The sequence below is a fragment of the Nothobranchius furzeri genome, chromosome 2 (genome assembly GCF_043380555.1).
Source record: "Nothobranchius furzeri strain GRZ-AD chromosome 2, NfurGRZ-RIMD1, whole genome shotgun sequence".
Taxonomy (NCBI): domain Eukaryota; kingdom Metazoa; phylum Chordata; class Actinopteri; order Cyprinodontiformes; family Nothobranchiidae; genus Nothobranchius; species Nothobranchius furzeri.
Genome location: NC_091742.1, coordinates 912,538 through 929,949, shown reverse-complemented (window position 1 = coordinate 929,949; position 17,412 = coordinate 912,538). Strand labels below are relative to the sequence as shown.

Sequence of the window (17,412 nt, the reverse complement as noted above, 5' to 3'; positions counted from 1 at the left end):
CAACATTCTACAGTCATCTCTTACCACTGGTTCTTTCCTCGCTCTGTTTAAGATGTCTGTTGTCACTCCCATCTTAAAAAAGCAAGTTGCTGATCCAAACGACTACAATAACCTTCTCTAACCTTCCATTTCTATCCCAAATTCTTGAAAAAGTGATGGCTGTTCAACTACACTCTCATTTATCCCATAATTCTCTTTATGAAACTTTTCAGTCAGGATTCCGCCCCCGTCATAGTACTGAGTCTGCTCTTATCAAAGTTACAAATGATCTTCTGTTGGCTGCCGATACCAGTCTCTCCATCCTCATTCTGCTTGATTTAAGTGCTGCTTTAGACTCCATTTCTCACCCCATCTTACTCAAACGACTGTCTGCAATCGGCATTACCGATACCCTTATGGCTTGGTTAAAATCTTATCTTTCATCACGCACCCAGTTTATACAACTTCACACTTTTCAATCTCGCTCTTCTCCAGTGACTTCCAGTGTTCCACAAGGATCTGTTCTTGGCCCCCTCCTTTTTATCATCTATCTTCTTCCCATTGGCGAAATTTTTTGCAAACATAATGTTCAATTTCATTGTAATGCTGACGACACTCAACTCTATCTTGCCACCAAGCCTTCCAGTACCCTTCCTCCATCCTCCCTCACTGACTCTTATCTGACATTAGTGCCTGGCTTTCCTCAAATTTCCTCAAATTAAACTGCAATAAGACCGAAATCCTTTTAGTTGGCTCCAAATCCACCCTTTCTATAACTAACAATTTTTCATTTACCATTGATAAATCTTCAGTTTCACCCTCCCTCTCTGTAAAAAGCCTGGGTGTCATTTTTGACAGCACACTTTCATTTCAGCAACACATCAACAATACCATTAGAGCTGCTTATTTTCACCTAGGAAATATTAACCATCTCCATCCCTCCCTCTCTCCTCAGACTGCTGCCACCTTGGTCCATAGCCTAGTCATAAGCCGTCTTGATTATTGCAACTCCCTTCTGTTTGGCCTCCCCCTGAAATCCATCAACCGCTTACAACTGGTCCAGAACTCTGCTGCCCGGGTAGTCACCCGAACTCCCTCATTTCACCATATCGCCCCTGTCCTGAACAAACTCCACTGGTTACCTGTCAAATTCCGAATAGAATAGAATAGAATAGAATAGAATAGAATAGAATAGAATAGAATAGAATAGAATGCCTTTATTGTCACTATACAATTGTAAAATGAGATTCAGAGCATCTCCTACTCAGTGTAAAAACATGCTGGGGGGGGGGGTCAAGTTCTGCAGCGCTATATACATATGGACAGTATTAGTGTTATGTATATTCAGTTATTGCACATACAAATGGTATAAATAGCGGTGGTCAATAGAGGAAGTGGGAAGTGGGGGCTGTGTTATCGGTGCATGTGTGAGTTCAGGGTGGTTGTTGCTTTGGGGAAGAAACTGTTTTTGAGTCTGTGGGTTTTTGTATTAATGCATCTGTAGCGCTTCCCTGAGGGAAGCAGTCTGAACATGTTGAAGCCTCCCCCCCTGCTCTTACCGGAGTCCTTTGTCCTGTCCCAGCGGAGCAGAGTGCGCAGAAAAAAATAAGAAAGACATACAAACTAAGCAAACTAAACAAAAAAAGGAGTACTGAGCCGGAGAGCCGTAAGCCGCTGCAGCCGTGTGCGCCGCCATCTTGAGTAGAATACAAACTCATGTTACACACATTCAAATCCATCCATAATCTTGCTCCCCCTTATTTATCTAATCTGCTTAAAACTACCTCTTCCTCTCGCTTACTTTGTTCCTCTGCTTCACCACACCTTGTTATTCCCAGGATCAGACTCAGTACTATGGGGGGTCGAGCATTTAGCTACTCCGCTCCTAAGCTCTGGAACTCTCTTCCACCTAATATCGGTAACCTTGACTCTCTCTCCATCTTCAAGGCACACCTTACAACCCATCTGTTCCGGCTGGCGTTCTCTTACTTTATTTGTATCTTTTAGCAATGCTGAATAATTGACTGTACTTGTTTTCTTTGTTGTTTCTATGTTCGTCAATTTTTATCTGTACAGTGTTCTTCAAATTAAATGCATTATTATTACTATTATATAGCATTTTTTACATTAGTAAATCATTTTACATATAGTTTTGCATTATTTTGGTTGTAAATGTACTTAACACAACAGAAAATCTGAGGAGCCCCTTGGGAGTCGAAAGAGCCGGCTCTCTAAAAAGAGCCGTAATTCCTATCACTAGTGTAGAGAAGATGTTCTTACATTTAATTAGAAACCATAGAATGTGAAATATCATGAAATATGAAATATCACCTTAATGGATCTTTGAGTAAATTTAACCAGAAGATCAGATCTTTTTATTTTTATTTTTATTTTATTTTATCTTATTTATTTATTTTTTTACTGTGTCCTGTCTGACTGTGAAGCAAGCAGAATTGAAGCCTTACAGATTTACTCTCAGGTGGAGCATCAAAGCGTCTGCTTTTAATGTCACGCCTGATACTTAAAACTTTATTGTTATTGTCTTTGAATGCATTGTAATTCCGACCAGACATGGAGACAGAGGTGAAAGAGAAAGGAAAAGAAAAGAGTCTGCTTCTAGACCTGCAGAAAAAGGCAAAAAAAGCAAAAGGGCAAAAAAAATGGGACACAACTACAACACAACAAGATCAAGCTATCACTGCGTCAACTTAATGAAGAAATATATAATCAACATTGCTTAACTGAAGAATCAGGATAATAAATCACAGTGCATTAAGTGCCCACCATAGTCTTAAGACCTGTGTTTAACGTGCCCAAGCCCATACTTTTGAGAGCACCATGTGAGCACATGTATGTGTACACGCGCTTGTTTATATAAGGTTTCTCTATAGGAGCGTCCAACAGAGAGTGTGAGGGACCACAGATCAGCCCCCCCAAAGATGCACAGGAGATGGGGGGGAGCTCCAAGTCCCAGAGATCCAGGCGCTGCCCCAGAACACAGGAACCCCAAGGAGACTGCAACCAGAAAGGCCCCCGCCCCCCTCGAGAGGCACAGGGGATCGCCCCGGGGGGCCACAACCAGCAGCCAGCAGAGTCCCAGGAGACATCAGCGGCAAGCCCACAGGCCCGCCCGCAGCCTCCCACCCCCTAGCCGGCCGAGCCCGGGACCCAGCGACCCGGGACCCAGGGGTGACCACCCCCGCCGGGGACCCAGCAGAGCCCAGGGACCCAGACCCCACCAGGCAGCCACTGGGATCTATCAGGCAGATGCCAAAATCTTAAACCCCCTGACCCGGTTGCCATGAACGCTCAGGCAGACCCAGGCACAACCCCTCACACCAGGTGTGGTGGGGAGGGGGGACAAAGATCTATATCATCAAAAAAAGTTCCAGGAGAGGGGAGGAGTCAAAGGCCCCACCTGACATACACAGTCATACACAAACACAGTCACACACTCCCTCCCTCATGCTCACACATTTACATACAACCCAAGACTTACAAAAATGCATGCCGGACACCCACTCATGCTCCCCATACACACCCTATTCACTCTGGTCCCCGTACTGCTGCACATTGGGTACAACCATCACTGGTAACCAGAGTTTGACCCTTTCTGCTGGGGTGCTGATGAGCAGGCTCCCCCGCCCAACGCTGAGCACAGCAACCCACCACCCCAGACCCCAACCAGACAGCCAGATCTCCCTCCTAGCCTCCAGCCCCAGGAAGCCAAGCAGCAACAGAGGTGGCTAACCCCCAAATTCCACTACCTCCGCTCCGCTCCGCTCCGGTCCGCCCCCGCCTTCCGCAGCCGCTCGCTTCCGAACTCAATTTTACTGGTACCCGCTCTACAACGGCTCCGCTCCGGTGCGGAGACCTGAGGGGGGCAAACAAGCATGCGCGGGATTTTCGAGATCTTGCGATACAGTCCGAGCAATAAACGCGGAAGTTAGATCCAAACACCCGTTGTGCGGGAGAAGCATCGGAAATGAGCTGTTTAATCTGCCCATCATTGTGTTGAGAGATCAGCAGTGTTTGGATCAACAAAGTGTGACTACTTTGATAGTGGCAACTGTATTTATGGCTTATTTTTGTGCATTTAAACTTCAGCCGCCATTGATAGTTGTTAAAAGTTGTTAAACCTGTGCATATGAAACAAAAAACGCCTTTTGTTTAGCGATTTATTGTGAAAAACGGAAGATGTGCTTGCTCCTTTTCCTGTTGGGCCGTTGTGATTTCTGTCCATTTACTGCGGAGGTGCTCCGGCGTCCGGCAAAAATAGGATCGATTCTATTTTTGCCGGACGCCGGAACAGAGGGCGCCGCACGGCGCCGCACTGCCGGAGCACGGCCGCAGTAGTGGAATTGCTCTGATTGACTAGAACGGGACCGATTTTGCTCCGGCGTTCGTGTCGGAGCGGAGCGCAGCGGAGCGGAGGTAGTGGAATTTGGGGGTAAGACCCCTAGTCTCCCTCTGCCTGCTCCAATATAGTGTTGTGTGATCATGAGGTGTATTCCATGGCTGTGGTGAGCGGGCAGTGCGGGCATCATCCGGCCTATGCCAGCTGATGCCACCGCACCACCCCACTTACACCCTCAGCCCTCGGTGTCTAAGTGCGGTTTAAAATTGGAAGTGGGCACCTGCACCCGGGAGGAGTCTGAGATATCCCCCTGCCAAATGCCGTTGAATGTGCTCACTCCCAAGGCCCTAAGTGTGTGTTTGCGTGGAATGTCGTCAGTGGAAATGTATAAGGTGCAAATAAAATTGGGGGGCAGGTTGCCACAGGAATGCGGAAATGGGGTCCATACCCACACTCCCTGACTTGCCCACCCCCAAGGTCCTATGTGTATGTTTGTGTGATGATGTGAGGGAGCAGGAGGAGAGAAATATGCGGGGATGGGGAGGAATGGCTGGTTGGGCTTAGCCCTCCAGGGAGCCAGCTCCCCTACTGGCCCCGATAGGCACCTCTGTTGTCAAACTGCCACCCAGGGCAAGGAGACCCCAGCCCATCCTGCCAGGGCCCAAAGCAGCAGCATTACAGAGCCTCACGGAGTCCGAGGGCACCAACCCAGCCCCACCCCAGCAGAATATCTATGCCCATCCCTGCATTTGCACAACTTCCAGAATATATAAGACATGGGACATCCAGGTAAGGTTGGGTCCTCCCCCTCCTGGACTTCCCCCTCCCCTGTGATGGAACGGCAGAGGAGCCAAGGTCTACCTGAGGCCCCCGAACCCGGGCCAGGCACTGATGCATGTTCCTGCCTTCTTCCCGGCAGCATACATGTCAGGACCCGACCCCCAAGGCCCCGCCCAGATCCCCACACGGGGCCGGCCACCCCCAAACCCCGAGCCCCCAGGCTCCCACCCAGACCCGCCCAGGGGCAATGCAGCTGCCAGGCAGTGACCCATGGTTGCCGCCAAGATCCCCAAGGGGCCCCACTCACAACCGCCAGCAGTCCACCCACCGAGGCACCCCAAGCATATGTTCAGAACAACGATGGCACAGGAGTTAAATGCTTGCCCCGTAATCGAAAGGTTGCAGGTTCAAGCCCCGCTCAGTCTGTCGCTGTCGTTGTGTCCTTGGGCAAGACACTCACCCCACCTTGCCTGCTGGTGGTGGTCGGAGGGACTGGTGGTGCCAGTGCTCGGCAGCCTCACCTCTGTCAGTGCGCCCCAGGGCAGCTGTGGCTACACCGTAGCTCATCCCCACCAGTGTGTGAATGTGTGTGTGTGAATGGGTGAATGACTGATTGTGTTGTAAAGCGCCTTGAGGGGTTCCATGACTCTAGAAGGCGCTATATCAAATACAGGCCATTTACCATTTACAATTTAGAACCAGCAAATCCGGAAAAACGTTGGTTACGTATTGTAACCCCAGATTCTATGAGTCTAGTCACAGCCCTTAAGCTAGCTGCTATTGGAAGGATGATCTCAGCATCAGCCAATCATGAAGAGCTTAAATGTACGCCCACCAATGGTGGGCACCCCTTGTGGGTATTTAAGTGGAGCGACTCCACTGTTCGCCTCCGATGGCTCTTAGTCCTAACAGAACCAGTGGGGCCATTGGCTTAAGGGCTGTGACTAGACTCATAGAATCTGGGGTTACAATACGTAACCAACGTTCTATTTTGTCTAGTCTTAGCCCTTAAGCTAGCTGCTATTGGAATAATGCGCAGCTGGATGGGTTTACGCCACACTGGTTAGCTCAACCAATGGACACACCCAACATGTCTCCTTTTAGTGAGGGATGCTCAGCCGTAGCCCAGGGCTTAAAAGGCTGAGGCAACCAGAGAGGAGAGTGGGGCCCCACTAAAATGATCATCCACAAGAGGATGAAAATCATTCAAGCAGTGCTGATGTGGTGCCAAAATGCCTTCACTCAGCCTGCTGAGGTCCAAGCACTGAACGAGTGATGAATCCTGAAGCCACATCTCGTAAATAATAAGGAGTAAAGGAACAGGGTGAAGCCCATGAAGCAGCCTGACAAATGTCTTCCATCGACACACCACTGTGGAGCGCCATAGAAGAGGAAAACCCCCTGGCTGAGCGAGCCCCGAGTGTCTCAGGAGGATCCTGCCCTGATGATGTGTAAGCGAGTGAAATGGCGTCACACAGCCAGTGTGAAAGACGCTGGATCGACAGCACTTGCCCAAGGGAAGAATCTCTGTAGTGCACAAACAGGCTTTGTGAGCGGATGATTGAAAACAGATCTATCTCCAAAACCCTGGTGACAGGATGAGATAGCTGCAGCATATGTTTTAATAGTGCTGAATGCAAGGCCCCCTCCATCAGTATCTGCAGAAACGATGGGACATCCGCCAGCTGGCAGGAGAGCGCATGAACATTTCGCTCCGTGCACCATTTCTGGAAAGCTGCCCACTTAGCGACATAAGATGTGACGGTAGAGGGCGCCCACGCACTCCGAATCGTGGCGACCACATCATGCAGCAGCCCAGAAGCCTCTAAGCGTGACCGCTCAGCGGCCAGACCCACAGCCGTTGGCCTATTTCCGGAGGATGTTTGATTATCCCATCCGCCTGGAGAAGGGAGTCCGCCCTCCACGGAGAGCCGGACACTAGCGCTTGCAGGTCCAGAAACCATGACGCGGACAAGCGTCTGGGAGCTACCAGAATTACTGAGAGCCGTTCCGACCGAACTCGGTCCAGGAGACGGAGAATCAGTGGGACTGGCGGAAATGCATACAGGAGCGTCTGAGGCCAGGGCTGGTGCGAGAAGGCGTCCGCTCCGAGTGGGGGATGGTCCCGGGGACTCAGGGAAAGCCACAGGCGACACTGTGCGTTTTCGCGAGCTGCGAACAGATCCACAGAGGGTTCCCCGAACCTCATCCAGATCTGTGATATCAGTGCGGGATGCAGACGCCAGTCGGAGTCGCGGGGACCCCTCTCGACAGGATGTCCGCTGCTACATTCAGGACCCCCGGAATGTAGGTGGCTTTGATGGACAGCAGGTGGACATGTGCCCAACACAGTAAATCTGTGGCTACACGCAATAGTGGGAGGGATCGAACTCCCCCTTGGCGATTTATGTAGGCTGCCGCCACCTGGTAGTCTGTGTGAACTTTGACATGACGGCCCTCGAGAAGGGCAGCGAAGTGTCTGATCACATTCCTCACTGTCAAAAGCTCCAATACATTTATGTGCTCGTGCGTGTGGGAGGCCAGCGATCTGCTACCGTATGGGACAAGCACGTGCCCCCCCATCCCAACAGTGACGCATCCGTAAACACATACGTGTGACGTAGGACGTCCGATGGGGACCCCGTGTGAGAGGATGCAGGGATTCCCCCAGTGAACGAGGTCCCCGCCCACTGAAGGGGGAACCCTCAACGTACGTCTCTTCTGACATATCGGGTGTACCCGGAGGCGGATGAACCATCGCTGCAGGCGCCTCGCGTGCAGTAAACCTAGCGGCACCACAGCGTGGGCTGCAGCCATCATGCCCAGAAGTTTCATGACTAACAGGGCTCTCATGATCTTGCGGGGTTGCACGCGGGAGATCACCGTGGTGAGATCTGCCGCTCTCGCCGGAGACAAACGTGCTCTCAGTAGAGAGGCGTTCAGCTCCACCCCGAGAAACACAATCGACTGGGATGGAAGGATGGAGCTCTTTTCCCAGTTTATGGAAAACCCCAGGGTTGACAGATGCTCTATTAACTTCCTGGTTTGCTCTGACGCCTCGTCCTTGGACTGGGCGCATATGAGCAGATCGTCCAGGTAAAATAAAACCCTCATTCCCGCCGTGTGCAGTGGCTGCAGCGCGGTCTCCAGGCATTTGGAGAAGGTGCGCGGGGCTAGCGAGTAGCCGAAAGGGAGACGATTGAACTGGTATTGAACTCCCTTGAATGAGAAGCACAGGAACTTCCGGTGCTTGGGAATTACTGGGATGTGGAAGTATGCGTCTTTCAGGTCTATTGACGTGAACCAGTCCCCAGAGCGCACGTATTCCAGGACTTGCCTCATTGTTAACATGCGGAAATGCATCACTGCTATGGAGCAGTTGGACAGAGAAAGGTCGAGAATTGGTCTCATTCCTCCCGACTTCTTTGGTACTATGAAGTAGCGGGAGTAGAAGCCCGAGAGCTCTCGTCTGCGAGGGACTTGGGAAATTGCGTCCTTGGACAGAAGTTCCCGCAGCTCTAGCTCCAGGGCCTGAGATTGTAACTGTGACGTGAACGTCGTCTCCACGATCCCGTTGAAGGGAGGAGGAGCGGACTGAAAATGGAAAGTGTGACCGTAGTGAATGGTGTCCGACATCCATTTGCTCATGAGGCAAAGGCGGCGCCATTCTTGCACGCGTTCCAACAGCGGACGCGTGTTCGAGGTCACGTGAACAACGTCTGAGGACTGGGTTCACGCCCTTACCGCCGTCGCTCGCACCAGAGAACTGGGAGCGACCCATGGAGGGCTGTGCTCGAAAGGGCGAGTGTGAACAGCTGGAAGAGGCTGATCCGCACCAAGGAGCGTGGAGTCCAAGGATCAAGGACAAGTGGGAGCCGGGCCCATGCACAGGGACGACAAAGTGCCAGCGGATGGAGCCGTGTACCGTGTCACTGCGCGTGGTCGCGACAGCGCCATGACATCCCATCCCACCCAACGCTGTGGGGGAAGCAGGATGAGTTGGGCCCGGCCGGAGGCTGGGGCCGGTGCGCAAATGGAGCGCACCCTTACAGCTGGCCGTGTATTATGACGGATTGCGGGAACATGCAGATGTGTCGCAGTGCTTGGTGTGGGGAACATGTGTGAGGATTCGGCAGAGGGTTCTGCAGAGAACTGTAGGATTGTGCTCTCAATGTGACGTTTTCTGGGTTTTATTTCAAAACCAAAATCATTCACAGAGTTAACATTACAGTCATAAGCATACACATTCCTCCCAACGAGTCGTTTTCGTGGTTGTTTTTGGCTAGGTTCCTGCGCCTGTGACTGCCAAGACGGTGTCTGCTGGCTCTTTCGGAACCGTTGGCCGCCAACTCTCTGGTCCCGCTGAGGTGGAGCCGAAGCGGGAGACCGGCTCCGCGGGGCGGACGGTGCAGCTGGCCGCCTGAAGTTTCCGCACCGTTCGTCCCATCCTCTGGAGGAACGGCCGGAGTGCGAGGCTGACCGAAGGTGGACCAGGTCTCGCACCGTGGCTGACAGTTCAGCCGCCTTCTGAGCCCTCTCGATGACGCTCGTAAGATGGGTACCAAACAGAACGTCAGAGGTGATGGGGCCTTCCAGCATCTCCCTGTGCAGGTGATCAGGAATGGAGGGCAGGGCCTTGAGCCACAAGGCCCGCTGGATAAGGGTCTGCCAGAGAATGAGTCTTCACTAGTACCATGCAGACGCACACCTATCTGGAACAATCCTGACATTTTGCAAAACAACAAAATGATGAACCTTCCGGACTGGAAAAATAAAGGAATCCTTTACCTGGAACACATATATGAAGGATTGGACTTCATCCCATTTAATCAAATAGTCTTCCAATTTGGAATGGATAAGAATAGCTTTTTAGAATATCACCAAATTAAATCTGTAGTCAAACAAAAATTTAAGCTCAATAAAATAGAATTACAAACACCACCAAGGGTATTAGACTTATATAATCTCAAACCCCCCAAACTACTGTCTAAAGTATATAAGACACTGTCCAAAATAGACGATAAAATTGCAATCCCTATTGAAAAATGGGAGGTGGATCTATCAGTTAGCCTTGACCAGGGCTTCTGGTCCCAAACTTGTTTAAAAACTTTTAAAATGATCAGACACCCCAATTTACAATTAATTCAGTACCAAATTCTACACAGAGTACACTACACAGGTCATCGGATGTTCAAGATGGGGTTTGTGTCGTCTGACACCTGTACACACTGCACAAACAACATTCCTGACAATTACATTCATGCACTGTGGTCCTGCCCACCTGTCCAGGAATTTTGGGGTAGAGTATGTGAGGATCTGTCAAAATGTCTGAAATGTCATATCCCAACTTCCCCCTCTCTTTGTTTACTGGGAAACCTGGACGATGTCCCGATTGCAACATCTTTGGTTCACGTGGTTCTGACTGCCATGTGCATCGCTAAGAAAACTATCCTCTTGAATTGGAAAAATAGAGAAACTCTCTGCATCAACCAGTATAGAAATCTTTTGTTAGATCATATTGCACTTGATATAGCCTCTGCTTCCACTTCAGATGAATCTCTCTGGGCTCCTTTGATCGGTTCCATCACATAGCGAGGGTGGGGGGCCATTGATGTTGTCCTGTGGGATGGTGGGGGGGGGGGGGGGGGGGGGTCTGAGTTTGGAGTATCCGGATGTTCCCTGGAGGTGGGTTCACTGGGGGTGTCTGGGACTGGGGGGCTTTGCCCCCCTCTGGAGGTGCTTGGGTTGCCTCGGGGGGTGGACTGCTGGCGGTTGTGAGTGGGGCCCCTTGGGGATCTTGGCGGAGGCCATGGGTCACTGCCTGGCGGCTGCAATACCCCTGGGCGGGTCTGGGTGGGGGCCTGGGGGCTCGGGGTTTGGGGGTGGCCGGCCCCGTGTGGGTATCTGGGCGGGGCCTTGGGGGTCGGGTCCTGACATGTATGCTGCCGGGAAGAAGGCAGGAACACTCAGCAGTGCCTGGCCCGGGTTCGGGGGCATCAGGTAGACCTTGGCTCCTCTGCCGTTCCATCACAGGGGAGGGGGAGGTCCAGGACGGGGAGGACCAAACCTTACCTGGATGTCCCATGTCTTATATATTCTGGAAGTTGTGCAAATGCAGGGATGGGCATAGATATTCTGCTGGGATGGGGCTGGGTTGGTGCCCTCGGACTCCGTGAGGCTCTGTAATGCTGCTGCTTTGGGCCCTGGCAGGATGGGCTGGGGTTTCCATGCCCTGGGTGGCAGTTTGACAACAGAGGTGCCTATTGGGGCCAGTAGGGGAGCTGGCTCCCTGGAGGACTAAGCCCAACCAGCCATTCCTCCCCATCCCCGCATATTTCTCTCCTCCTGCTCCCTCACATCATCACACAAACATACACATAGGACCTTGGGGGGTGGGCAAGTCAGGGAGTGCGGGTATGGACCCCATTTCCGCATTCCTGTGGCAACCTGCCCCCCAATTTTATTTGCACCTTATACACTTCCACTGACGACATTCCACACAAACACACACTTAGGGCCTTGGGAGTGAGCACATTCAATGGCATTTGGCAGGGGGATATTTCAGCCTCCTCCCGAGTGCCGGTGCCCACTTCCAATTTTAAACCGCACTTAGACACTGATGGCTGAGGGTGTAAGTGGGGTGGTGCGGTGGCATCAGCTGGCATATGCCGGATGATGCCCGCACTGCCCACTCACCACAGCCATGGAATACACCTCATGATCACACAACACTATATTGGAGCAGGTGGAGGGAGACTAGGGGTCTTAGCCACCTCTGTTGTTGCTAGGCTTCCTGGGGCTGGAGGCTAGGAGGGAGATCTGGCCGTCTGGTTGGGGTCTGGGGTGGTGGGTTGCTGTGCTCAGCGTTGGGCGGGGGAGCCTGCTCATCAGCACCCCAGCAGAAAGGGTCAAACTCTGGTACTCAGTGATGGTTGTACCCCATGTGCAGCAGTACCGGGACCAGAGTTAATAGGGTGTGTAAGGGGAGCATGAATGAGTGTCCGGCGTGCATTTTTGTAAGTCTTGGGTTGTATGTGCATGTGTGAGCATGAGGGAGGGAGTGTGTGACTGTGTTTGTGTATGACTGTATATGTCAGGTGGGGCCTTTGGGTCCTCCCCTCTCCTGGAACTTCTCTTTATGATATAGATCTTTGCCCCCCCTCCCCCTGCCACACCTGGTGTGGGGGCTTGTGCCATGGTCTGCCTGAGTGTTCGTGGTAACCGGGTCTGGGGGTTTAAGATTTTGGCATCTGCCAGATAGATCCCGGTGGCTGCCTGGTGGGGTCTGGGTCCCTGGGCTCTGCTGGGTCCCCGGCGGGGGTGGTCACCCCTGGGTCCCGGGTCGCTGGGTCCCGGGCTCGGCCGGCTAGGGGGTGGGAGGCTGCGGGCGGGCCTGTGGGCTTGCCGCTGATATCTCCAGGGACTCTGCCGGCTGCTGGTTGTGGCCCCCCGGGGCGATCCTCTGTGCCTCTCGGGGGGGGGGGGGGGGGGGGGCCTTTCTGGTTGCAGTCTCCTTGGGGTTCCTGCATTCTGGGGCAACGCCTGGATCTCTGGGACTTGGAGCTCCCCCCCGTCTCCTGCGCATCTTTGGGGGGCGGATCTGTGGTCCCTCACACTCTCTGTTGGGCGCTCCTATAGAGAAACCTTAAATAAACAAGTGCGTGTACACACACAGGTGCTCGCATGGTGCTCTCAAAAGTATGGGCTTGGGCACGTTCAACACATGTCTTAAGACTATGGGGGGCACTTAATGCATTGTGATTTATTATCGTGATTCTTCAGTTAACCAATGTTGATTATATGTATATATGTATGTATATATCTATCTATATATATATATATATTTTTTTTTTTTTCATCAAGTTGACGCAGTGATAGGTAGATCTTGTTGTATTGTTGTCGTGTCCCTTTTTTTGTCCTTTTTTTTTTTTTTTTTGTCTTATTCGGCAGGTCTAGAAGCAGACTCTTGTTCATTGTTTATTTTTGAGGACCCCCCCCCCCCCTCCTCTCTCTCCACCTTTTCTCTTCCTTTCTCTTTCACCTCTGTCTCCGTGTCTGGTCGGAATTACAAAGCATTCAACAACAATAACAATAAAGTTTTAAGTATCAGGCGTGACATTAAAAGCAAACGCTTTGATGCTCCACCTGAGAATAAATCTGTAAGGCTTGTCACCAGCATTCAGACATCAATTCTGCTTGCTTCACAGCCAGACAGGACACGGTAAAAAAAAAAAAAAAAAAAAAAAAAAAAAAAAAAAAAAAAAAAAAAAAAAAAAAAAAAAAAAAGGACAAGGGTCTGCCAGGCAGCAATGCGAGCAGAACCGGTGAGCACAGCAGTGCACAGATTGAGAATGGCACCAGCAGTTTTGGTAATGATGGTTTTTGACTCGTCAGGAACATCAAGCTCTTCCACCATTTTGGAAACGCCAAAGGGCAAGAAGGGCAAAGATATTTCCTGCAGCGCCGGTCTGGAAGGCGCACTGGTGTGCATGATCGGTCAGCCGCGTCAGCAGCTGGTCATGCTTAGAAGCGGCAACTGCTCACGGGCCAGCGAGGTGGTTCTTAGCGCCACACAGCGAGGCCAAGACCGGCTCCAGTGGAGGAACGGATGGCCAGCCCAGGTCGGAGAAGCCCTCGACCTTGGTAATGGGCGTATATGTGGAAATTGGCGCCTTAAGCCTAGCAGGCTCGGAGAAGGCGGCGGTCCAGCAGCTCATGGCAGTGGGGAAATGCGGCCAGACGGGGTCTGGACAGCGCGTCTGTGTTGACCCGAAAATTCCTGCCAAATCATCTGCCTCAGGCAGAGGCGGTTCTGGCACGGCTAGCCCCTTGCGGACCGCGGCCGCGGAGATGATGGAGGGCAGCTCCTGGAGCAGTGCTCTAACTGCTGGCAGGGAGGAGCTAGAAGCCACTGGGGCAGGAGGACCCGCTGAGCGAGGCTCGTCGACCTTTGTGTTGTACAGGAGGGAAAAAGGGCTATGGCAGCCAGCCTCGTCGTACTCCTCACGAGGCTCGTCGACCTCAGTGTTGTACAGGAGGGAAAAAGGGCTATGGCAGCCAGCCTCGTCGTACTCCTCACAAGGCTCGTCGACCTCCGTGTTGTACAGGAGGAAAAAAGGGCTATGGCAGCCAGCCTCTTCGTACTCCTCACTGTCGATGACATCGTCCAGTCGGGAGGAGCCAGCCGGCTCCTGACCGATGACGAAGAACTGAAAGGCCTTGTCCAGCGAGTACGTGCCAGCCACCGGAATTTCCTCGTCGGTGGTGGGGGTGAAGCACTCGACCCGGCGGACCTTTTCAGCCACGGGCAGAGCAGCACAAAACGGGCACGAGGCCTGGGGGGTCAAGGCCAGGCCAGCGTGATGAGCCCCGAGACAGACCTCACACTTGGCGTGCAGGTCGCTGCTGGAGATGGAGCCCGTCTGGCAGGCCGGACAGGTCCTGGCATCGCTGGACATGGCTGGTGAGTTGAATGTTGTTTCTTCGATAATTTGCTCTTTAAAGAAAGCTCTTAAGCTTGGCTTGAAGAGATAACGGAGGCGAGCAGTGGAGTCGCTCCAGTTATATACCCACAAGGGGTGCCCACCATTGGTGGGCGTACATTTAAGCTCTTCACGATTGGCTGATGCTGAGATCATCCTTCCAATAGCAGCTAGCTAAAGGGCTAAGACTAGATGAAATAGAACGATTAGTTCTGATGGGAGTGAGATGGTGTCTCGCTCTAAGCTTTGGTTGGAGATTATATTACACATTGAGACGACATCTGTCGGTCTACGTACCCCAGAGAAAGTCCCCGTTTAGATCCGGAATGTCGGGGGTCCAGCTTGGACCCTCTTGGAACCGACACCTGTAGATATGCAACGGTTGCCGACCCTTCCAGTCTTGATTTACTCCCAGGTCACGACAGTTTAATGGCATCAGCGAGACCCTGAAGGGGTCATGATTGTTCAGCTTTTATTCTGAAGGAGCCGTTGCAGCAGGTGGAACATGCAACAGATTTAATCCAGCTTGTTTCTTCTTTCCAGGTTCTTTCGACTTTAAGAGGAAAGTTACAGATTGGCTACTCCGATAACCTCTCTAGAACGCTTGGAACTGAAGTTAAGATGACGTGGGGCATAGTTTTATAATTTGGATGTTTTGATTTAACGTGTGTAACACAGAGTTAACATTTGTGACACAGTGGTAACATGTGTTACACAGTGGTAAGAAGTGTAACAAAGAGGGAACATATGTAAGACAGAGCTAACATGTGTAACACAGAGTTAACATGTGTAACACTGTGGTAACATGTATAACACAGTGGTAACATGTATAACACAGTGGTAACATGTATAACACAATGGTAACATGTATAACACAGTGGTAACATGTGTTACACAGAGGTAACAAGTGTAACACAGAGCTAACATGTGAAACACAGAGGGAACATGTGTTACAAGTGATCTACTGATGTATTTTTTCTTTGCAGAAACAAGTCATTCATTTTAATTTCCCATCTCTAAGTTATTGTACGAGGTGTTTTCCCATACCATTTCCATTTAGGATAAATATTAAAGAGATTTCAGTTTTTTGGGTTCTTTATAGAGTAAATGGAGCTTGTTTTTACCTTTTTGCTGTCATGTTTGGGCTCTCACTTTAGCCTTCGTCAGAGGTTTCGCCAATGTTGGTGGTGTCACTTCCATCTCTGTTTAAGATACTGATAAATGACCCGCACTTGTATAGCACCTTTCTGACTCACGGGACTCCAAAGCGCTTTACACTGCATACAGTGTATCCTTGATCCATTCACACACATCCCCACGCTGGTGGTGATGAGCTACAATGTAGCTACAGCTGCCCTGTGGCGCACTGACAAAGGCGAGGTTGCCGAGCACAGGCACCACCAGTCCCTCTGACCACCACCAGCAGACAAGGTGGTGGCGGTAAGTGTCTTGCCCAAGGACACAAAAGCAGCATTCTCCGGTCAGAGCCGGGATCGAACCTGCAACCGTCCGAATACTTGACAGCCTGCTGTACCTCCTGAGCTACTGCTGTCCTTATCTGTGGGTAGTAGAGGACAATATTGCCCGTGCCTTTCCCGTTGATCGCCAGGTAACATGAATGGTCTAGTATCTCTGTTCTTGTTCCTGGGTCCACGTTTCCTTAATTCAATTGCTTCTTTGATCCATCGTTTGAATTTCTCTTCGTCTGCGTTTATAATCTGAGTGCTGTCCCAGTCAGTTATATAATTTTCTCAGACAGTGGTCTGTTATGGCTGATTTCTTTTTACTCAGAACCTTACGAGCAAACATAATAACAAAAGAACAAGACCTCAGACAGAAGAACCAACACATACAAAGCCTTTTAAGAACCTGCAGATACCCAACATGGGTCATAAATGAAGGAAAACAACAAGCAATGACAAAAAGTAAAGACAAACCAAAACAAAGAACCCCCCCAAAAAAATAAAAACTGCAAAGATCGAGCCTAAACCAGTAATGCCTTTCCATACATCTAAGGCATAATGGCAACAGCGATGAAAAAACAACATAACATATATGGCAATTTGAAAAAGATTAGTACACCTGGAAGACAAGATATTATCAGAGAAAAAATGTGGAGCCATAATCAAAATACTGTGCAAACTGCAAAAAAAAAAGTACATACTGTGGGAGAAACAGGGCGCCACCAACATCGGCAAAAGCTCTGACTAAGGCTGCAGTAAGAGCTGAAACACGTCAGCAAAAACGTAAAAACAAGGTCCATTTACTGTATTAGTAAAGCACCAAAAAAATTGAATCAGATAAGAAACACAGAATGAATGTAACAAAGATGATTTATTCATGACTTTTGTCATCAGTAAATGATTTGTCACAAACTTAAACTGAATGAGAAGACACACGTGCACTGGGGTTATTTCTTAGGCACTGAATTCATTTGAATTGTCTTTAAAGCATTTTATTAAATATTTATACTTTAATATAATTTATAATTTACAGGAATTTTGAGGCTAGCTGATGGGCCCCATCGTTGTGCTGGAAGAGTTGAGTTTTACAGCGAAGGTCTTTGGAGGACAGTGTGCGGTAAATCAGGGGACATCAATGAAGCGATGGTGGTTTGCAGACAGCTGAATTGTGGTGGGGCTCATAAAATCACAACAATGTCTGAGTATGGCCGTGGCTCTGGAGAGCCCTGGATCATGCAAATTCAATGCAGTGGCAGGGAATCTGTCATATCTCAGTGCCCACTGAGACCGTATATAGACAGAAGCTGCAACTCAACCTCTGTCGCTGGAGTCGTTTGCACTGGTAAGAAAA

The 17,412-nt window shown here is 50.5% G+C and overlaps 1 protein-coding gene across 1 annotated transcript in view; it reads left to right on the top strand.

Moving 5' to 3' along the window:
- Positions 1-17,412, top strand: part of LOC107377458 (scavenger receptor cysteine-rich domain-containing protein DMBT1) — a 61,187-nt gene that overhangs the window by 10,688 nt on the left and 33,087 nt on the right. The window contains exon 9 of the mRNA XM_070548724.1: positions 17,095-17,403. Coding sequence (XP_070404825.1) covers positions 17,095-17,403 — 309 coding nt within the window. The remainder of the gene's footprint in view (positions 1-17,094; positions 17,404-17,412) is intronic.